Source organism: Myotis daubentonii, chromosome 17 (genome assembly GCF_963259705.1).
Source record: "Myotis daubentonii chromosome 17, mMyoDau2.1, whole genome shotgun sequence".
Lineage (NCBI taxonomy): Eukaryota > Metazoa > Chordata > Mammalia > Chiroptera > Vespertilionidae > Myotis > Myotis daubentonii.
This window is the reverse complement of record NC_081856.1, coordinates 39,004,177-39,027,694: the sequence shown is the minus strand read 5'-3', so window position 1 is coordinate 39,027,694 and position 23,518 is coordinate 39,004,177. Positions and strand designations below refer to the sequence as shown.

At 41.5% G+C, this 23,518-nt stretch overlaps 1 protein-coding gene across 3 annotated transcripts in view; it reads left to right on the top strand.

Annotated features, from left to right (window-relative positions):
* Nucleotides 1-19,471, top strand: part of ZFPM2 (zinc finger protein, FOG family member 2) — a 426,566-nt gene extending 407,095 nt beyond the window's left edge. For all 3 annotated transcript variants that reach the window (XM_059671934.1, XM_059671933.1, XM_059671935.1), the window contains 3 exons: nt 10,324-10,530; nt 12,414-12,638; nt 15,951-19,471. In XM_059671934.1, coding sequence (XP_059527917.1) covers nt 10,324-10,530; nt 12,414-12,638; nt 15,951-18,442 — 2,924 coding nt within the window. In that variant the 3' untranslated portion in view covers nt 18,443-19,471. The remainder of the gene's footprint in view (nt 1-10,323; nt 10,531-12,413; nt 12,639-15,950) is intronic.
* Nucleotides 19,472-23,518: the final 4,047 nt, after the last annotated feature.

Genomic DNA, 23,518 nt, shown 5'->3' with positions numbered 1-23,518 from the left:
CAGGAGCGCCAGCCTGGGAAAGTTGAATGCCCCCAAATGCCCTACATTGCCTATAAGTACAAATGAAAAATGTTAAAGATAATTTAAAAACAGGAAAGACCTTTTGCAAAATGCTTTTGATTTATTGCTGGGTATTGTGCAGATCTTTATCAATTATTCTCACTCCATTTTATTCAAAAATATTGTAAACTGTGAGTTGGCATGTTGCTGCATACGGGGGAAAAGGCATTAATCAACTCTAAATAAACAAGTGCAAGATCTATCTAACAACTATGAAGTAGTTAATACATTTTTGAGCAATTCTATTCTAGAAAAGAGGTCTAAAAGAGTAGTGCTTAATTATCTGGACTCCTCTGTGCTGGGCTCCCTTTTGATTGTATTAATGAAGCAGCTGGTCCATTGTTTCCCTTTAATTCCTCTATTGTTTTAAGAATATGTCACAGCTCTTTATTCTTTTATCAGGTGCTGTGCAGGAGGAGCCACACAATACCTCATATTCCTACTGTATTTGCCAATGCACAAAGAAACCTCCACGGCAGTTTTCAAAGAAGGGCACACATAATTTATAAGTTCTCTTCCTTGCACTACTCCACTGTCAAGAATTTCAACAGTATTGAATTTGAATTCATTATAAAATTTGGATTAAACAAGGTGGCCACATATAGATATACGTACAGTGTTCATGTCAAAACCCTGGGATCTGGGCAGTAACACCTCTGATGTTGAAATAGGGCATTTAGTTTGCTTTTAGGGAATTAGTCTGACCAATCACTTCCCAGTTATGAAAAGGTTACATTTCACAAGCAGGCATCCTGTTGTATTTTTCACATTTTTTTTTTAGTAAAAGTTAAAACAAAGAAATGACCAAATAAGTAGGCTTGTTTCCTCCACCTTCAGAAACATAATGTTCTTGAGTGTGTGTGTGTGTGTGTGTGTGTGTGTGTGTGTGTGTGTGTGTGTGAGAGAGAGAGAGAGAGAGAGAGAGAGTTAAACAGCCCATTTATCCTCCAAGAATGACTTTAATTTACTTATGTACCTAAGATGTATATGACTTCCTTGATAGAACACTATGCTATCTTTATCAGCTAAACTCTGATCATCAATTGACTATCTTCTTAGTGTACAGCTTAACCAATATAGTTTGTAACATAACATTTTTCTGCCAGGGTTATTTTAAAATTCTGGTTCATTTCCAAATATCCACAAAATCTACAAAAAATCACCTATGATGAAATCATCTTGAAGCTCTGATTCACATAGACATCTTTTTACACAAGTGGGGTTTTTTTCTTTGTTGTTTTTTTTTTTCCTTTTCAAACTCTGTATTTAGGAACTGTCTTATTCATCCCCCCGCCCACCCTGCCCAGAGTTCCCAGTCTAATAAAGAGAAGCCTTAATGACTAATGCTACACAGTAAAAGCTACTAAGTTCAACTTTTAGAAAAGCCCTTAGCATAAATGATGTTGCAAGCGCCCATGTCCTTTTTGTATTGCTAGGTGAGTATCTGTGGGTTTTGTTTTATTTTCAGCTTAAAATGAAGTTTCAAACTGGTATCCCTATCTATGTGCTTGAGGCTCCTTATCCTATGGAGGTAGTGTGGCACAAAATCTAAATGTGATTTAATTGGTTCAATTTGCTGCATATTTTTATGCTAAACTTAGGTTTGTGTCTTGATAAGCTCAGACGTAGTTTAGCTCGAGGTTTACAGCTTCATGTTGCTTGTATTGCCTTATTTTTACAAAGCAAGCGTCTATCAATCACACAGATAAATTAGAAAGAAGCATGTATAGACATAACACATGGGAAAGATTTTTCAGCGTGCTGTGTAATTTATTAACCTGATTTTTACCATTGTAAGAAGCCGCGAATTGCAGATAGCATGGGCGAAGTTAAATGCTTTTATTCTGGATACATTTTGCTCATACAGAACTCTATAGGTATGGTCGAACAATATAATTGAAGCTTTGTCAGCTGTGTAACCTAGCAACAGATAATTCTGTTAGGTTACTGAATTGCTCCTGGTTGACAAGTAGGGAGTATTTTTGTGTTTATCATGTTTGCTAATGATGGGATCCTTTCCAAAAGGCTTGTCTTAATCTTAATTAGAGTTTATCAGCAGAGGTCTGCATGACATTGTGCAGACACTGATTTCATAAATAATAAAAAGTGCAAGTGAAAAATTTGGCAGGATGGGGAGATACTGAAGGCCACTGCTTCTAGAAAGAGGGGTGCGAATTTCCAAAATGTAATTGAGTTTGAACTGTGACTTTATTCTTTATTATGGAAACTTGTAGTTCACTTCACTGCAGTTTTGACAGCAATTATGAGGAAAATTTATAAGCCTCCTGTTAGGAACTGTATTGCGTTGTATAAGAACTTTGATCATAAACATGACTTAGACCAGCAAGTACATGGTTTTTCAAGAACGTCAAGGTCTTCATCATTATTACTCGCTGTGGTACCTTGAATGTATCTGTCCTTTATTTGCGACGGGAGTGGTGTGTGGCTGTGGGGACTGGGGAGAGCGGCTGTGTCTGCAGCGTGAGAGGCAGACAAAGAGAGACTCCTAAAATAACCTTTATGTTTGGAGAAAGCCGGGGAGGTATCAGATAGCTGCTTCAGTGCCCGATGTCATTTGATAAAGACTTCATGTCCATGCAGTAGGCATGGGATTTTATTGCTCTGGTTTGCACAATAAGATCTTTTACAGCTTAGGGGGATGAAATATTATTGATTATTAGTTCCATACCTTCAAAATAATAAAGAATTAGACATTGTAAAACCGAATATCATTCACATTTTACTAAATTCCTCACTGGCTTATTTAATCCCTTGAAAGATGATGCTAAGACATGGCATCATTCCTCTTTCTAGCTCTCTTCGCCTTTTCACTCATCATTCCCATAATCTTCAACCATTAGTGGCTAGGGGAAATTCAAAGCTATTTTCGATGTCATTTTCTGAGTATCAAAACGGACATCCCTCTGCTGGGTTGTTTGAATACATCTATGAAATATTTGATTATCAAGAGGTTTTTTGTTCATAGAGCCTCACTCTTTCTATCCTATACAAACTGCGGGAGGTGTACACTCATGCCAGTGATTCCTAACCCTAGAGGACATTAAGCCCTCTGGCAGCTTCTAAAAAATAATGAAGCCCAAACTTCACTCCTGGGGATTTTGATTTGATTGATCTGGGGTGGGACCTGGAAATCAGTGTTGATTAAGAGCAGTCAAGATTGCCAGTGATTAAGTAGAATTTTTATGCCCTTTTCATGTCCAGCTGAACTTGCAATTTAAATAGGAAATTGGGCAAATGCTGCATTTATATTTAATATTATCAAATGATTTTAATATGTGTGAAGTGTTTAGACTAGTACTTGGCACATATTAAGGGCTTTCTAAGTGTTAGCTATTATAATTGTTTATTCGTCGTGTTAGAAGTTCCTTCCACATCACAAATATAGACATGATTCTCTGGATTGTAACTACGCAGTTGAAAGCTATATCTCATAGCTAAGTAATCTTCTTGACACTGTTTCATAAAGTGAACCATCTTATTTATGATTCAGAGGGAGAACTGTGCTAATTACTCCAAGAAATCAATATAAGGTGTAATGTAGTCAGTGAACGTCAGATGGCGCTGTGACTTGGGACACCTGGTTTTTCATCCAGAATCTAGAGCCAAACTGCCTCATAACCCCATCTCACATGTCCTTTTATCTTCCTCCAATTTCCCTCTAGCTGTGTGACCTTGAATAACTCACATTTCCAGCCCCGTGATCTCATAATAATCTGTGATTATTACTATTGTTAGTATGTTGTTTGTAGAGGCATTAAAAATTGCTTACAATTTGATGATAATAATCTAGAGGTTATCTAGCCTAAGGCTGTCATTTCACATGATGTAGGTAAAGCTAGTCTTCCAGATTGCACAATAACTAATAATCAAGACTAGGACTAAAGTTTCATACTCTCCAGTCAGTTGCTTCTTCTAGTTCATCCTTGGACTGAGGACAAATAAATTTTTTGTTTGTTTTTTGTGGGTTTGTTTGTGTGTATGTTTTTTTGACAAATAAATTTTTAGTGATTTTGGTTGCCAGCTATGCTTCATAATTATCATGTTGTCTTTTAAACCAAAATCATTTGCTCTGGAATGAGAGCAGTTAAACATATGACATTGCCATATGTGCACCCAACACCTTTACATAATTCTAATTGTGTTTATATCAACACATCATGAGTGTAGATTAGTTCATTGAAAATCCTCTTGGTGTCAATCAAGGGCATTAAGCGTACTACTCATATGAAAGCTACAGAAAACATTGTTTAGGTTTATCAGGTTTCATATCCATAGAGAGGTGACAGGAACTGGCACTCAGAACACAAGCAGAAACCCAAATCAACAGAGTAACCAGGAACTCACAATTTTCAGGCCCAAAATGTATTCAAATGAAAATGGTTAATGTGGCCAAATAAAGTAAACTCCATCTCAACAGCAATTTCATCCCACAAGGAACTGAGCTTTCAAGTCCTTTGACAAGTAGCTTTACTAGGAAAACTGGGAGGGGAGAAACCTTGCTCTTGTTTTGTTTTGAACCATCTCATGAAAAACTTCTTATAAAAGCTATATTCCCCTCCTTAGCTATGGCAGTAGTCTGGGTTCACAGTGGACGCTTTTTAGTGAATAAATGTTACTCTCACTTTTTCCCCAGTATCTTTATTGTTGTTATATATATATATATATATAAGTATATATATATGACAACATTTTGTATTTTAATTATTTTTAAGTATACCGTTCACGGACATTAAGTACATTAACATTGTTGTGCAAACATGACCACCAGCCTTCTCCAGAATTCTTCTCATCTTGCCGAACTGAAACTCTGCACCCATTAAGCAGTAACTCTCCATTTACTTTCTGTCTCTTTGATTTTGAATACTCTAAGTATAAGGGGGGAAATATAGTATTTGTCCTTTTGGGACTGGCTTATTTCACTTAGCGTAATATCCTCGAGGCTCATCTATGTTGTAGCATTGTCATATTTTCCTTCTTTTTTAAAGCTGAATAATACTCCATTGTATGAATAGGCCACATTTTGTTTATTTATGCTTCTGTCAATGTACACTTGGGTTGCTTCCATGTTTAAACAATTTTTAATACTCCAGCTCTGAACATGGGTGTGCAAATAAATATCTCTGAAACCCTGCTTTTAATCCTTCTGGGTTACCAGGTAATTCTATTTGTAAGTTTTTGAGGGAATGCCACACTGTTCCACAGTGGTTGTACCATTTTACCTTCATCAGCTGGGTTCAGGCTTCCAATTTCTCACATACTTGCCAATATTTGTTATTTTCTGGGTTTGGTTTGGTTTGGTTTGGTTTGATAGTGGTGCTCTCATTTTAAAGCCAAATATAATATCTTGTGGTTTGTTTCCGTTAACATGAGGTCAATCAGTGAAAATACCAAAATAGCTAACTATCAATATGATTTTTCTTGCACTCAGATTGCTTCTTAGTCAAGATTAATACTACTGCCTTCCATTCAACTGTAAATTAGAGTTGGCCATATTTCGCCTCGCTCTAAAAGCAGTAGGGTAGGAAACGGGTTGCCCTGCCTCTTCAGCTCCAAGTTAATTGCTAGAAACTGTTTCTAACCAGTCAAGATACAGATTGTGATTTACAAATGGATGTAGCCTTCATCCTTTTTTTCTGAAATGAGTTAGCGCTTACCAGTATAACATAGATGCATTTGCTCATTGAATTCATAGGTTTCTCTTTTCTCTCCGGTAAGATTTCTTGGATTCAGCAGGGCAGTGAGAAATGAGAATAATAGCCCCAATCAGACCAAACCAAAAGGATAATGGTTAACAATTATACAGCACTTAATACATGCCAGGTGCTGTTCTTAAGCTTTCATATATATTAATTAGCTCATAATAACACCGTGAGTTCAGTACTATTATCATCAGCCCCATTTTCAAGGGTGAGGACACTGATAGGCAGGATGCTAAGGGGACAAGTTCAAAGTCACATAGTAAGTGGCAGAGCCAAGATCTGCCCCTCGGCCATCTGGCCCCGTCGTCCATACTTCTTCCGGATAGGCTTCTATCCCTCACTGGCATTCACACTTAGAATATTTTATTTTAATCACTAACTGACACTGAGTGGCAATACTTGGGACATCTCACATTATAAATAACTCCATCAAGTCCTATACATTCACCATCTAAAAAACTCAGCCACACAGTTTCAAAGAGCCAGCCCATGATCTTTTCGGTGTCATTCTCTTGGTTCCCTCTAACTTTCCCAAATATATGCTCTCTGTGTCTTTAAATGATTCCATGTCCTCTACCCCCATCTTTAGTGTTGAGATTCCCCAAGTTTCAATCTTTTGTCCTTTTCACACTGTACTCCTCCTGAGTTACCACAATAATGTCAAAAGCATCGCAGTCATTTAGGATGTGCCCGTGGCTTCTAAAACAAGAGTTTTCTCCATCCTTATGTCTCCTCCATGTTCCAACTGCCTCCTAAATGCATTCACCCCAAAGTCTCTCACATACCTCAGATGCTACATTGTCAATGCAGAATTTGGTATATCCATGCATGCACATACATATGCATGCGTACGACACACATGCACATGCATACTTGGGCTTTGGAGCTGGACACACAAGAGTCTAAGTCATGATTCTGGCACTGACCACGCCTGTGTCTTTGGGCAAGTTAATTAACCTCTCCAAGCTTCAGTTTTCTCAACTCTAAAGGGAGGAAGGTACCACCTGACTTCATCGAGTAATTGACACGGTCAAAATAGAAGTACAGAAACCACGAAGCCTGTCTGGCCGAAGCGCTCCTCACTGGTACCCATTGCCTCCTGGTTGTCTTAATATACCAGCTTTACTGCCTCATTCATGGCATCACCATCATCTGGTTTCCCAAACCAGAAACCTTTGTGTCATTTTCAGCAGCTTCTTTTCTTTCTACTCATCCCACAAAATCACCCCATTCCTCTCAGCCCTGCTCTCGGGTGTGGCTCTTTTCTCCCTCACAAGTTACACTTCTCACAACTGCACTTGCGCCAGAGCCTCCAAATGCCCCTGATGGTAACATCTCCTTCCGTTCACTCTCACTACCCTGAGATCTTTTTCTGTTAGAAGCCCATGTCAGGAATTTGTTCATTCAGTCACTCGAATAAAAATATACCATCTCCCTCACCAGGAGCCAGACGCAAGTGTTTTATGTTACATTCAAAGCTGTCTCATCTTGCTCTACACTCTTTTCGTGGGAGGAAGCCCTGATTGGTAATGTTTGCCAGGTCCAGTGGCAAATGCTACAGCTCTCACCAGGGCCGATTTCAAGTTACCAATGTGATAGCAGCCACCAGCACACAGAATCCCTGACCATTGAACATTCTGCTCTGTGATCTGGAACAGGCTGGCTCAAACACACCAATGTCTGTAACCCCCCTTGTCTCCCTCAGACCCTGAGCTCCGGGTGTGCTGGCCTCTGAGCCGTCATTGGGACCACAACCCCGCACTTGCACGCGTGCGTCTCTTTCTGCCATTCAACTGTAATGAGGTGGACCTGTACACATACTTCTGCCATTTTATCTCTGTTCTGCATGCAGCCATCAAAAACTCACCTGGGATGGTTTACCTGAGTCCCCCAAGAACTGTCAGTGTTTCACTGTTCTCCCATTTTCCTCAGCATGAAGCGACAACACCCACTGCATGGTACTGTGCTCTGCTTATGTGTGTGCATTCTAATTGTATTGCTGTGTGTGAAGCCCTAGCACCCAGCTGGCACACAGCAAAGAGTTCAATGAATAGCTGATGAATGAACGATTTGAAAGATTCACTCCTAAGACAGCTGACTTCCTCATCAAGTCTACACAGTACATTTTGATTCTAATTCCACCTCTAAAAAGACATGCTCTGACCAAACCATAAAAGGAGATAGCGCAACAAAGACACCGAATGTGAAACATTACCGGTTTCACATCTGCCCCTCGGCCATCTGGCCCCGTCGTCCATACTTCTTCCGGATAGGCTTCTATCCCTCACTGGCATTCACACTTGGGTCTAAGTTGGAGCTCAAGTATTGAATCATCCTTGTACATAGCCCATAGCCCATGATCAAGATTAGCTGTGAGTGGTACCTTCTGTAAAAATCTCCATTTCTGGGCAACTGAGTTCAAACAAATGTTCTTTTTGTGAAAAGTAGCCATAACTGGATTTACCACCGATGTGAAGTTACTAACAGTAAATTATTACTAATAATAATGTAAGTCATTCCACGCATCACTGAAATCCAATGACTCAGAAAGACCAAGCTGTGAAAGAAACTGTGATGGGAGTGCGTGGCTCCGCCCCCCCTACCTCTGTCACACACACTCACTTAATAAACCGTGTCTCCCAGGAAACAAAAGGTACAAGTGATCACCTTTGTCACCAGCTGTAAAGAGTTTGGATCTTTTATGTACATCAGAGAAGGCACAGCCGTGGCCAATGACAGAAGCCATCCAGGGAAGCGTCACCAGCAGAAATACACCACTTAGCACATGGGACACTCGTTTGTAGAGTCCACCATGATGCCACTTCTCTTCCCTATTTTTAATAAATAAATCAGGGCCACAGCAAATCTGTTTCTCCTCTTTGGTTTCAAGATCTGACAGTGGTCGGCAAACTGTGGCTCGCGAGCCACATGCGGCTCTTTGGCCCCTTGAGTGTGGCTCTTCCACAAAATACCGACTTCTGCGCAGGGGCCACGAAGTTTCAGTCGCACTGTACATGCGCACCGGCACGTGGTATTTTGTGGAAGAGCCACCCTCAAGGGGCCAAAGAGCCGCATGTGGCTCACCAGCTGCGGTTTGCCGACCACTGTGTTAGAGTCAAAGTGAAATAAAAAGTGAAGTTGTTTTCACACCTAGTCTTTTAGGATGTTTGTGTCTCACTTTGAAACTTGCACACTCATGTGAAGTCTGTAATCCTAGCTTTATTTCTTCACAAAATCTGTTGTCACAGAAGGTGTTTTGTTCCTTTCCCTTTAAAACTTCATCAGCTGGTTTAATTACTTGTCCAAGTTTCCTGTAAAACAATGCCCCCCTCCTTCTGTGCAGCTCTGCCATATCATATGCTGCTGTTATCTTTCCCACCAGATTTTTACCACAGTTGTTTAAAAACTATAATCTTTTTGAGGGTGGGGAAAAAATGAAGTGCAGTTGAAGAGACAGTAATGCCGAGAGATAAACAGAGCAGTATTACTTATCAGAATGGGTACGATTTTTGCCTGCTAATGAGTACAATATATAGCCTCGCAATATATACACGAGGGGAAAAAATAGCTTTATAACATATCAAGTATGCCACGTTATTCCAGCCATAACTGTATAGGATACGTATCTAGGCCTGAGAGTGTAGATAACAAAATATAAGTGCTTTGCCTGTCTAAACATGTTAAATAAATGAGCATTTGCTATCGCATTCCAATACATTGGAAGATGGACTTGCATAGTTAATTTTCTTTTTAATGCACCACACGTGATCATTTGAAACACAGAGCCAGAGTATATCTCAGTGTTTGAAGAAAGAGTTCTTTTCATTTAAACAAATCTTTATTTAAATAAGCCTTTTTGAAAAGGATCTTTGGCCTATCTTCTTTTCAGGAAGTTCAATCAGGGTAAATGGAGATAAAGAAGCCACATTATAAGGAACATTATATAAGTAAAAATCACTCAGCCAGAAAAAAAAAATGTCAACAGACATAAAGGATATAAAACTAACGGAATTTTGTCTTCACTTTCTAGATTTTAGGAGCTTTTATTTACTTGTTTTGTAGTTTGGGATCATCTGGTATTGATATAATAAAGTATTTTGGGAAGAGTGTGTGAGTGGGGGGAAAGAAATAACTTCGTACTTCCATAAGGTACAGAAAGAGTAACTTCAGAAACTCACCTGAAGGAAACGTTTGCGGTTGATTCCTACCATGCTTGTTCTTAGGCGGGATACCATGTCACGATTAAGGCAAGCCCAGAAGGCAAAGTTGACAAAACTCTCTAAAGATTATGCCTAGGCTTGTTTCTTAGTGTTCTCTTACTATTGACCACTGACCAGTTCATTGAATGCTAGGAGTACCATTTTTCACATGGTAGGGAAGAGGAGTCCAGCTGTTGTGTTGGTCAAACACTACCCCTCTCCCCCACCTCAGTTGAAACTGATGTGAAAAACATGAGAAGGTGCTTTTGACATCAATCTAATAACAGCAGGATGGAGCATTCTATGTCAATTCTATCTTCCTCTTCTTTTTTCCTTCTTAACAGGGGGTCAGCTTTGGTGCACAACGACAAAGGCCATCTCTGAGGGTGAAGAGCTAATTGCCTTTGTGGTGGATTTTGACTCAAGGCTCCAAGCTGCCAGTCAGATGACTCTTACTGAAGGGATGTACCCGGCCCGCCTGCTGGACTCAATTCAGCTGCTTCCTCAGCAAGCGGCCATGGCTTCTATTCTGCCTACAGCTATTGTCAATAGTAAGTGCTGAGTGCAATAGCCCAGTGCAGTTGCTTTGTAGTGGTGATGGTATTTATGGGGAGGAAAAAAATGTCTACTAACAGGCATCCAGGGACAGACTCTACGTTTCAGTTAATCTTCTCTCTAACTGTGTGTGTGTTTGCTTCTCATGTGAGTATAAAAAAAAAAATACTTTAATTCATTCATTTCAGGTTGGATTCCTGAATGTCACACACAAAAAGCTGACATTCTAAACCAGTTAAACAACATTCAAGGCTACTGTGTAGCTGTGAGAAGCCCAACAGCTTTCTTGATGCTTTTATAGTAGAATGCTTGTGGTATTCTTTAAAGGCAGTAGAGTTAAAAACTTAAAGGAAAAGAGTGCAGTTCACATTTTGATTAGATGGCCAGTCATTGTGCCTCAGTGGTTGAAGAGGTCCCCTGTTCTACCCTGGGTCAAGGCACATGTGTTGTGGGCTCTATCCCCAGTAGGGAGCATGCAGGAAGCAACTGATTAATGGTTCTCTCATTGCTGTTTCTCTCTATCCCTCTCCCTTCCTCTCTCTCTAAAATAATATATATATATTTTAAATTTTTGACTAGATATACTAATGAAGAGGAAGTTTAGCCTGGATAGATCAAGACATCAGCTAATACAAAAAAAAATACATATAAGTTTAGAATGCTTTATATGGAGAATTTTTAAATATGCCCTGGCAAATACCCTTTTATATTTGTTAAAATGACTATTGAACTTAGGTTGTATTTCTTGAACACGCAAAGTGACACTGTATGTGACAGAAAATCAGTGACCTAGGAGTCTGAAGATCTGAGCTATACACTCAGCTCTGCTTTTATCTAGCTCTGTGAGAAAACATGAGTAGCAGTTACATCTGAAGGGGAAAATAGATTCTAAAGCTAGTAGGTAAGTAAAATATTACATTTAGTCAAAAATGTCCTTGAAAATCCCTGAGACTCTGAATGATGCAGAATGGAAACGTAGAGACGCAATGTTGTCTTGATATGAATATATATTTACATATATAGATTCAGCAATAATTATATTCTTGTTGTAACAGCATCCTGTAGAATAAAGACATTTTCTTTCAAGTATATGTGAGAGTAGTCTGCATCCAACCAGTGGATCCAGAGGACCCAAACCAAGCTACGATTTTTGGATTTCCTTCATATAAATGTAGTTTTTTCCTTTAATGAACCTTTGCTTTGATTCAGATAGTGAGGAACATGAAATAACAGAGGCCCAACTTGAATTTGAGGCAAAAAGGTTTGTTCCCAGGGACACTAGGGGTACCTCAGATGATTGTGATACTCCAATGTGTGAATGTTAATTGTAATCATATTTAAGATTATACTTGGTTTGCTTTCTGTAGCAAGATAACTATTAATCCCAAATAAATCAGCATAGATGCATACAGCCTTCATTCTCACTCTGAAATAAGCTAATCAGTTAAACTCATCCTGCTTAAATGGACCCTTTATTAAACAATGTGGCCCTCTGGATAGTGTAAATGCAACTAACTTGGTGAGAGAGGCTAAATAATAGACAGCGGTAGCATATGATTTTGTATATGATCTTAATTTGAAATTCTATCTTGCATTTGTTGTCCTTTTCATTCACTAGAATTTGATCCTTAGTTTTCTCCTCATCTCCTCAACACCATCGCCTTCACTAACATGGATTTCACCAACTATACAATTTACAAATCACAAGTCAGCTCTTTCTGCCAAGTTTTAGACCTCTGTTGCAACCTCTCCCACGTTCCTCTGTATTTTTATAGGAATTTTTAAACGATATATATATCGTTTGACCATGTATCCTAGGGTTCCTGGATTAGCTCCTAAATGGGCAGCAGCTAATGCGTCCCTGTGTTTTTGTCTACAGAGGATATATTCCCTTGCAAGTCCTGTGGCATCTGGTATCGGAGTGAGCGGAACCTGCAAGCCCATTTGATGTACTATTGCAGTGGGAGGCAACGGGAAGCTGCTCCAGTGTCAGAAGAAAGCGAAGACAGTGCTGCTCAGACTTCCAGCCTGTGTCCCTTCCCACAATGCACCAAGACTTTCTCAAATGCCCGAGCTCTAGAAATGCACCTGAATTCACACAGTGGTAAGTGCCTCCCATGTTTCCTCTATTGCTCCAGGAGACTCCATTCTTTACGTACATACATGCATACATCTATAGTCTAACTATATCTACAAATAAGATTAAAATCTATAACTGGTTGGATCAGTTAGCTGGTTATGTCACTTATTTTCCACTCAAAGGACTTGGGTCTGAACTCTTTTGTAACAGCTACTGTCCTCAGATTGTAGGCCAATTCATTGTTTCTTTCTTTCCTTTTTTTTTTTTAACTGAAGTAAAATAGCATCATTTTAGAAACTCTCAATACCCTTTGTACATTGTCATTAATATTCATTGATTTCAGTGTCAAGTGATCTTTACAAACTGACCATACTGTTATCCACATGGCAGGAAAAAAAATAGGTATATAAAAAGAAGTATTTGCTGAATTGGAATAAAGCTGTCATTTTGATAGGTCCAATTAAAATCACACTTGAGAAAAATTAACTTTTAAATGTGGATCTATAAAATGCTCTTGACTTCCAGAGTGCACATCATAACAGCTTAATTGATTTTTTGACATAAAATCACTTTTAGTCCTGTTTTTAAATTCCTTAAGAAAAATTAGTCTAGAAAACAAATAAGTGTGTTTCTGTGTTAAGCCCACTCTTAACAGCAAGGTGGCAACCATTCCCATTTATTTTGGAATTGTAGGCCCAATTGTTAGTCTCATCAAATAGTATTCAAATTTTTCTATTTTTTTAAATTGAAGCTAATAGAATTACATTAATTTTAGATATCTCTAGGAACATTCTTGAGTAGGGCAAAACAAGTTTTGGGAATCACAGTTCTTCAGCACCTATAATACAAAATTTGTAGGCTATTTCTGGGTGACTTTCTTCAGTATTTTTGCTGCAGGTGAATAAATAAAAAACTGAAGTTGGTGCTGAGTTGTAAACAAACTAGCTCCAACATCCAATGTTCTAGTGCAGCACAAGCTTTTGTCGTTGAACCTATAGAAATCATCAGTTTCCTTTCTACTCATTCTCTTCCCTTTCCCTACAAATGAGCTGTCTTCATGTAGGTGATAAAGCAGGGGAAGTAGAAACAGGTTGGTGGTCTCAGATGGTAAGTCACGTACAAAACAAAAACAGGGGGATCTTTTCAGCTGGATAGAAGAACACGAGTATTGGATTACTTAAGGAGAAAGAGAGATGGGGCTAAGAAATTCCTTTTTATAGCTATAGAACCAGGTTTCTCTGCCATGTTTTCACCTTGTAAATATAAAAAGCAATTCTCATTTTAGTCTCGAGTACAGAGAGGATGAGCCAAGCCTGATTTAACTGTGAACCAACAAATGGGGACTAGAGTTAACCTTAATGAGTAAAAGTGTCTGGATCTCAATTTCAATGCATCCGGGGAAAGGGATCCCCCACTCCACCACCGAGCAATTTTCTAGAAACCAACTGGGTGTCCTGCAATTCAACTAAATTCTGACACTATCTACCCAGAGTTAGCATCCGATCCCACCAGTTAAGGACTCAAGACAACCACCCCAGTTCAGTTGTTAATCGCAAGTCCAGATTGTTACCTGTGCATCTGACCAACTGGTGGCTATAAATCAGAGATTGCCAAGGCCCCTTCCTTGGGTTTAAATACTTTATTAGAGTAGCTCATGAAACTCAGAAAACCCATTTATTCACTAGGTGACCAACTTATTATGAAAGGAAATAACGCTGGGACAGACAGATGGAAGAGATGCATAGGGCAAGGTATGGGAAAAGGATGAGGAGCATCCATGCCTCTTCAGAGTATGCCATTCTCCCCTAATTTACATGTTCACCAGCCCTGAAGCTCTTTGAACCCAATCCTTTTAGTTTTTTATGGAGGTTTCATTATTACATAGACATTAAATCATTGGCCATTGCTGTTGAATTTATTCTCTAATCCCTCAACCCCCTCCCAGGAGGTTGGGGATGGGGAAAGACTGAAAATTTCAATCCTTTAATCTGGATTTCCTTACCCTGCCTCCCCTCTCCCCCCCCCCCCCCCCCCCCCACACACACACACACAAGCCTCCAACCCTTAGGTTACCTAGGGGCTTTCCAAAGGCCACCTCATTAACATAACAAAGATGCCTTTATCATCTTATCACAGGAAATTTTAAGGATTTTAGGAGCTGTGAGCCAGGACCCCTGTACAAAGGCCAAATATATATAAGAAGTAAGTTAATAGCACAGATTGTTTCTGGTGAAAATGGATTCTTGTAGTGTCACAAGAAAGAAATTTCAAAGGGCAAATGCTTGGGAGAAGTTTAAACAGAGTGGCAAGATTTAATGGGGTGGAGGGAAATAATATGCCCTAGGGGATATAGAGGGCTGGCAGGTTCTAGCAGCAACTGCTCCGAGATGCTTGATAATCCTCCTTATAGTCTTCATTTTTGGAAGGATCAGGATTGCTTGGAAACTATCCAGTCTACTTCCTGAGTTTTCCCCGGACTTGTGCTGCCCCCTCCCACCCCAACCAATCCCTTTCCTGGACCATCTGGAGTTCTGTGCCCTTATCCAGTCTGATTCTTTTCCCAGCTAGGCTCTGTCACCATTTGGCTCCTACTGTGCATGTCCCAAATTTTTGCTGCCTCATCTGGTTTCTACTGCCCATGCACTTACCTCCCCTGTGCCATCTTGGGTTCTACTGCACATATGCCTAGCAAAGGAATTTCCCCTGCTGTTCTTTTTGTTTGTTTGTTTTTAAGTATGTTTTTATTGATTCCAGAGAGAGAAAGGGAGAGGGAGAGAGAGAGAGAAACATCAGTGATGAGAGAGAATCATTGATCCGCTGCCTTCTGTATGCCCCCTACCGGGGATGAGCCTGCAACCTGGGAATGTTCCCCAATCAGGAATCAAACTGTGACCTCCTGGTTCATGGGTCAATGCTCAACCACTTAGCCACATGGGCCGGGCTCCACTGTTGTTCTTATCCCTTCCTCGGTAATCCTGGCTAATGACCGGTGACCAGTTCTTCCTGCCCACGTCTTTGGAGGATGCAGTAGTCCCCTGCGGAGCCTGTGAATACGGTAGCTTCCTAGTGAATGAGGCTTACTGTCAGATTCAGCTCCCTAGTAGATTAGGTTTAATATCGGATTCAGCTCCCTGGTTTATTAGGCTTAATGTCTGGTTCCCTTTGCTTCCTTCCTTTATTAATGACTAGCTAACTACTTACACCAACACCATGAGATTCTGAAAGATTTCAATTCATTCCCGTTGTATTGAAGGCATTAGGTCATTGTAAAGGTTCCTATCATTACAAAACCAGCGCGTGAAGTTCTCAGTATTCCTATTTTGTGTGTCTTTCCAGGAGTGAAAATGGAAGAATTCCTCCCCCCTGGTGCGAGCCTGAAATGCACCGTCTGTAGCTACAATGCTGATTCTGTGATCAACTTTCACCAGCACCTGTTCTCCCATCTCACTCAAGCTGCCTTCCGATGCACGCACTGCCACTTCGGCTTCCAGACTCAGAGGGAGCTATTGCAGCACCAGGAGCTCCATGTCCCTGGAGGCAAACTTCCCAGAGAAAGTGACATGGACCACTCTCCCAGTGGCACCGAAGACAGCTTACAGCCAGCCCCAGACTTGTTGACCAGAAGCGAACTCCCCCAGAGCCAAAAGGCCATGCAGACTAAAGATGCGAGCTCTGACACAGAGCTGGACAAGTGTGAGAAAAAGACTCCGCTCTTTCTCACGAACCAGAGACCGGAGCTACAGCCCACGGCAAACAAACAAAGCTTTTCTTACACGAAAATAAAGTCTGAGCCCTCTAGTCCAAGACTTGCCTCATCTCCAGTGCAGCCGAATATCGGGCCTTCTTTCCCTGTGGGTCCTTTTCTCTCTCAGTTTGCTTTTCCCCAAGATATCACGATGGTCCCTCAGGCTTCAGAGATCTTAGCCAAGATGTCTGAGCTGGTACACCGGCGACTGAGGCACGGGAGCAGCAGCTACCCACCCGTCATCTACAGCCCCTTGATGCCCAAGGGGGCGACTTGTTTTGAGTGTAACATAACTTTCAACAATTTGGATAATTATCTAGTGCACAAAAAACATTACTGCAGCAGCCGATGGCAGCAGATGGCCAAGTCCCCGGAGTTCCCCGGCGTCGCAGAAAAGATGCCCGAGGCCGTGAGTCCCAACACCGGCCAGACCTCCATCAACCTCCTCAACCCGGCCGCTCATGCGGCCGACCCTGAGAACCCGCTTCTGCAAACATCCTGCATCAACTCTTCCACCGTTTTAGATTTAATTGGGCCCAACGGGAAGAGCCACGACAAGGACTTTTCTGCTCAAGCTAAGAAGCTCTCCACCTCCAGCAGCAATGACGATAAAATGAATGGGAAACCCGTTGATGCAAAAAACCCCAGCGGCCCCTTAGTGGACGGGGAAAGTGACCCAAACAAGACCACCTGTGAAGCTTGCAACATCACCTTCAGCCGGCACGAGACGTACATGGTCCACAAACAGTACTACTGTGCCACCCGCCACGACCCGCCGCTCAAGCGATCTGCTTCCAACAAAGTGCCTGCCATGCAGAGAACCATGCGCACGCGCAAGCGGAGGAAGATGTATGAGATGTGCCTCCCGGAGCAGGAACAGAGGCCGCCCCTGGTCCAGCAGCGCTTTCTGGACGTGGCCAACCTCAGCAGTCCTTGCACCTCCGCTCAAGAACCCGCCGAAGGGCTCGGAGAGTGCTACCACCCAAGATGTGATATCTTCCCAGGAATTGTCTCCAAGCACTTGGAAACGTCTCTCACCATCAACAAATGCGTCCCGGTTTCCAAATGCGACGCTGCCCACGCCAGTGTTTCCTGCCTCGAGATGGACGTGCCCATCGATCTCAGCAAAAAGTGCTTATCCCAGGCCGAGCGGGCGACCACGTCGCCCAAGAGGCTGCTGGACTACCACGAGTGCACCGTGTGCAAGATCAGTTTCAATAAGGTCGAGAACTACCTGGCCCACAAGCAGAATTCCTGCCCGGTCACTGCCCATCAGCGGAATGACCTGGGTCCGCTCGACAGCAAAGTGTTTCCGAATCCAGAGAGCGAACGCAGCAGCCCCGACGTCAGCTATGAAAGGAGCACCATCAAATGTGAGAAGAATGGGAACCTGAAGCAGCCTTGCCCCAACGGGAACTTATTCTCATCCCACTTGGCCACCCTGCAAGGCCTGAAGGTCTTCAGCGAGGCCGCGCAGCTCATTGCTACAAAGGAAGAAAGCAAACATTTGTTTCTGCCGCAATGCCTTTACCCGGGAGCAATCAAGAAGGCAAAGGGAGCCGACCAGCTTTCCCCGTATTATGGGATAAAGCCGAGCGATTATATTTCTGGTTCTCTCGTCATCCATAACGCTGACATCGAGCAAGGCACAAACGCAGAAAATGAATCTCCCAAAGGCCAGGCTTCCTCGAATGGGTGTGCTGTGCCCAAGAAGGATTCCCTGCCTTTGTTGCCCAAAAACAGAGGCATGGTAATAGTCAACGGTGGACTGAAGCAAGATGAGAGACCTGCCGCCAACCCACAGCAAGAGAACATTTCCCAGAACCCTCAGCATGAAGATGGCCACAAGTCTCCCTCTTGGATCTCGGAGAACCCATTAGCCACGAATGAGAACGTCTCACCAGGCATGCCCTCCGCGGAGGAACAGTTGTCTAGTATAGCGAAAGGTGTGAATGGCTCCACCCAGGCTCCGACCAGTGGGAAATATTGCCGGCTGTGTGACATCCAGTTCAACAACCTCTCGAACTTTATAACTCACAAGAAGTTTTATTGTTCATCACATGCAGCGGAACACGTCAAATGAAATAATGAGCTAACTAAGAGACATCAGTCACCTTTGGTACAGTGTTGAATACGTTGTGCTTCCCAGTCCAGAAAGGTAACAACAGAAACAAAAGCTGTTGTGAATTACATCTGGGCAAATCAGGAGAGAAGTCATGATGGCCGAATTGAAGACTTAAGGTGTAATTTCATTACAGTCCATTAGTAACGTGTATTATTGGTGCCATTTTCAAAAAGAATTAATTTATTTTGCCAGCAGTATTCATAGCTGTGGTTATGTTATTTTTATTTAAAAAACTTTATATTAAAGTCATTTGTAATGTTATTGTATAGTTATTGTGTAGCACATATGGTTTGCACTGTATAGTAGCTTTTAAAGAAAATAGTCACAAACAATACAGAAAAGCATTTTAGAAATAGCTTCAAAAGCACTTGTGTACCTTGAGTTCTTCTTATATGCTGTTGCAGATAAACGTATATGCTAAAATATAACTTGCAAAGATGTTCTAAGTACACATGCTATAAGTTCGCCTTAAGATTTCAATTCTTGGATAATCAGGCTCCGTTTGCACTTTATATTTTAGCAGATACAGTCTCTTAGTCACTAGGCTTTGCATTTGTATGTAGCCGTATGTTTCTGTCCATTTTCTTAATCTTAACCATGTATGTTAAATGAAGATGGCAATTTTTTTCTTGTATAGTACTTGTATTTTCTTTCGCTGATGCAGCTCTGTCTCAATTTTTAAACCTTTGCTGTTACATGCAATACTTTGTAAAGAATGAACAAAATTACTGGAAGCAGTATTGTAAGTAAATGAAGTAGTATTAATCAGTTTTATCTTTTGAAAGGCACAGTCTAAATCGAAACCCTGAACTCAATGCTGCAAGTATGAATTTAATTCATATATAAGATCTATTTAAATATAATAGTAGCAATACTGCACCTGGTGATCACAAAGATAATGTTCTACTTCTGATAGAAATAATTTCTCAACAAATGTTGTTACTATGCATGTATATGGATGGAATAAAATTCCAGATTGTTGGAGAAGTTTGGCATACTTTTTTTTTTCTTTAAGATACAAGAGCAACCCCAAATATGACAAGAATAGGTTCCCAACAACATTAATAGCTGTAATAACATGGTGTCAAACCAGTAAAGCAATAGATTGTCCTTTCTATGTACCTAATTAATATAACTTATTATATTAAAATGAACTGGAGACTCCAGAAAAGTTTTTCATTATAACTATATATATAGTAAGCACTATCTTTCTGTCCCCTACCCCCTCCACCACTGTAGCAGAGAAGAACAATTTCATGAGTGTCTAAAAGACTTACTAAGCCTCTGCACAAGAACTGGCACAAAGGTTGATCAAATGTGCCCAACTTTTAGATGGAGTTTACCGGAAAAAGAAGTTTGCATTTGGAGGAGCAGTGAAATGGTGTGGTAAAGTGGCTCTGAGGAGTAAAGGTGCACACATTTCATGCTTGCAATTTGTAAAAGACTAGATTTCACACATCTCATTTGTACATTCAAAGGGTTTGCATGTTGAGGGGGACTGGAGAGCAGTGTAGGTTATGGAGGACCTAGTGGGCTCCCCAGAGGGGTTGAGATATGATTCCATAGGCTAGATGACACCCATTGCCAGTCAAAGGCAGACTGCAGTCCACAGTGATTTTAGAAACATCCTGATCTGGAAAGGCAATTGCTTCTCCGGTCCCTGAGAAGCACTTTGCAGAGAGATGATGATGCACCATTAATTGTCCATATCAGATGTGGTAACATAACAAACCTAAGGTGCCAGCCTCATAACATATAAACACTGGCACAAAACATAAAAAATACTGTGTTGTCAAGGCCATTTTTCAGTTGCTTGTTGAGAATAACTATCTTCCTATATAATAAAAAGCCAATATGCAAATTGTTCCCTCAACCGGGAGTTCCACCAGGGGTTTGGGAGTTTCACCAGGGGGCAGGGCTGGCCTGCCAACCACCTGCAGCCCCTCCCCCTGGTTGGCCAGACCCCACCTGTGCAAAAATTTGTGCACCAGATGTCTAGTTGAATATAAAATTTTGACCTTAACTAATATTTTTTCATTTCAGGTGACAAATTAGTGAGGTGAACAGAATTTAGATGCTTAAAAGAGTCTTGCAAGAATCTCTCAAAGTATCAGGTGCTCGGGGACCTACAAGGATGTTCATAAAGATCTGCTCAGTTCTCAGGTGGGAACTGGCAAGCCTGGGTATTCTTCACGGGACTTTATTCTCCAGTCTCTTCCTTTTTGTTGTTTTATTGGGTGACATTGTAATAAATTATGCAGATTTCAGGTGCACACTTCTATAATACATCATCTATATATTGTGTGTTCACCACCCCAAGTCAAGGCTCCTTCCATCACCTTTATCTCCCCTATACCCTCTTCTACCTTTCCCTACTCCTCCCCTTCCCCACTGGTAATCACCATGCTGTTATCCAAGTCTATGAGTTTTTTATGTTTGTTTGTTTTTGCTTAATCCTGTCACCCTTTCCCAATCTCTTCTTCTTTAAAAAGAAAAAAGAAAGAAAATCATCCAAGCAACATTTCTTTATTGATCACCTAGGATTTTACCCACTATTTGGGGAATGAAGGAAAAAAAAGGCATACTACACGATTGCTTCCCTAAAGGAACTTATAATCTGGCTCAGATTAGTGCTATTAGTGCTTCTCAACACCATTTCCTTGTTACAATCACTTAGGCAAAATTTTCTAAATGCCAACATATATGTAATTTTGGTTCACTGGGCCTCACTCCAGGTAAATTAAAGACAATTCCTGTTTGTGGGTTCTGGGAATCAATACCTTTTCAAATCTGTCCAGATGGTTCCAATGTATGACACAATGTGTTAGGAAACACTAAGGACAATATATGAAGGATGAGTGAGACTCAGTAGAGTGGAGAGATAAGAAAAAAGGAAATCAATATGGAATGAAAGAGTTGGGGGAGACTATATGGGCAGGGTAGGGTCTAGAAAGGTGGGTACAATAGTAAGGAAAGCTACCTGTCCTTTTGGGAACCTTGAAATATATGTGAACTAAATCCAAAAGAATATTGCAAATATTGTTTATATAGTTAAAAACCAGTTCTACTAGCCATTCACAGAAGAAAATAGCGGAGATTGAAATCATGACATTCAGATCAGAACTAGATAGACCCTTGGAGGTAAGCAGCAGTGGGGAACTTCCGGCCTGCAGGCCATATAAAGGCCCAAGAACTCATTTGATCTGGCCCTGCCAAGGCATTAGGGGTGAAGTAATGAAATGTTAGACCAAATATAGCAGGCTGATTTTTAAGTGGATAATTTTTTATGGCCCACAAATGATATTATAAATATCCAAATAGCCCTTGGCAGAGAAAAGGTTCCCCACCCTTGGTATAAAGGAAGAAAATGGCCTTTCTACATGTGGGGATCATTGTAAATAATAGCATGAAAGTAGACTGCGAGGGTAAAGAGTAAAAAAATTTTCAAAATAAGAGGACTCAAATTGAAAGGTAAAAGAAAATAAGGGTATAAATAAGGGCTCTGATATCACAAGACTTTGAAAGGCAGGCTGAGTAAAGTGTATGGGTTTGCCTTGTACCTTGCTTCTTAAACAGAGTCATGAAAAGAAAATTGTGCTTGGGAACAGTGATAGAGTGACTGTGAGGCTTAGATGCCTCATGGTTAGAAGGCCATAGTGTTGGTCCACATGGGGGTAGTGGGGTCTTACTCTCTGTAAGTAATCCCCCACTTCTCCTGGAAGGACACTGGTGATGACCTTTTAAGGCCCACTAGGCTAATCTCCCTGAGGCCAGGACTGTGGTTGCAAATATCTTTCCTGCCAGCATTTGCTGCAAACATTTTCACAGCACAACTGTTGGCCGGAGGCAATTTCTCTCTAAAAGATAAAATAACTGGCCGACAGTTTGGCTTCCTATCTCTATGGACAGAGGCAACAGATGATGTATTTGAGCTGGTTGTCAGGGTGGTTTAATTTTTCCGTTGAGAAAGTTCTCGCCGTGCTCCCATTCTCATAGGAGGTAAGTCTTAGCCAGATTGCATGCTATTCTAGAAAATGGTCAAAAATCCATGTTTGCAAATCCTTGGTGAGCACAGTCCTCCCTGCCGCAAAAGAGGCGGCTGCTCATTCACACAGTTTTCAAGAGCATGAATTATCCATTGTTTGTAGGAAACTCTCTTGATGCAGGAAGAAATCCAAGTAATCAAGTGAAAAGGAAAAAACAAGTGCAGTGCCGAACGAGGAGACAAATCAACAAAGCAAAAAGAAAAAGAAGTGTGACACTATGAGCAAAGGTCTTCAAAGATGCTATATTTTCATTTTCCACAATAAAGTACTTTTAATTCCATGACCAGGTGGTGTTTTTTTCTCCCTGTTTCATCATCATGCTCCTGTGAATGCACCCGTTTCTTCATTCCTGTTTCTTTTACGGCCAAATTGCCTTACGGCCGAGTCGCCCTGCGGCCAAGCTGTTTGGGGCGAGACCACCTGAACGGACCTCCTCGCATCCCCATCCTTCGTCACACCTGCGGAGACCCTCCCTCTCCACAAGGTAACATTCTCGAGTTTCGGGGATCAGGCCCGGTGTCTGGGGCCCTTACTGTGCAGCCTCCTGGCGGGCGGAAAGGACATGCTCTGGCCGTTGGCGGGGCGGGAGCAGGGACGGAGCCGGGGGAGCTGGGCCCCAGCCAGGCGCCTCATAGGTGGAGCCTCACAGCAGAAACGGTGGTCCCCAACCTGGGAATCTCCTGGGGTGTCACTGAGACCCGAGTGCCATTCATTCACATGCGTGACATTCGAAAACAATGCAGCGTCTGAGCGAGCGGGTCTCCCCTGCTCACTCGGGACTCAGTCATGAGGCGGAACTGAGTCCGATGACAGCCGGACCCAGGCCGGGTGTCTGTCTGGAAGTTAGTCTGAACCTGATTAATTCAGAGGCTCGTGCAAAAGCAGGCACAGGCGAGGCGAAAGTTTACGCTGGCACTGCCCAGAACAAAACGAGTTTGCTTAGGACATTCATAGAATAAACTGTTTTCAAGAACCCTGGCAACCCCAC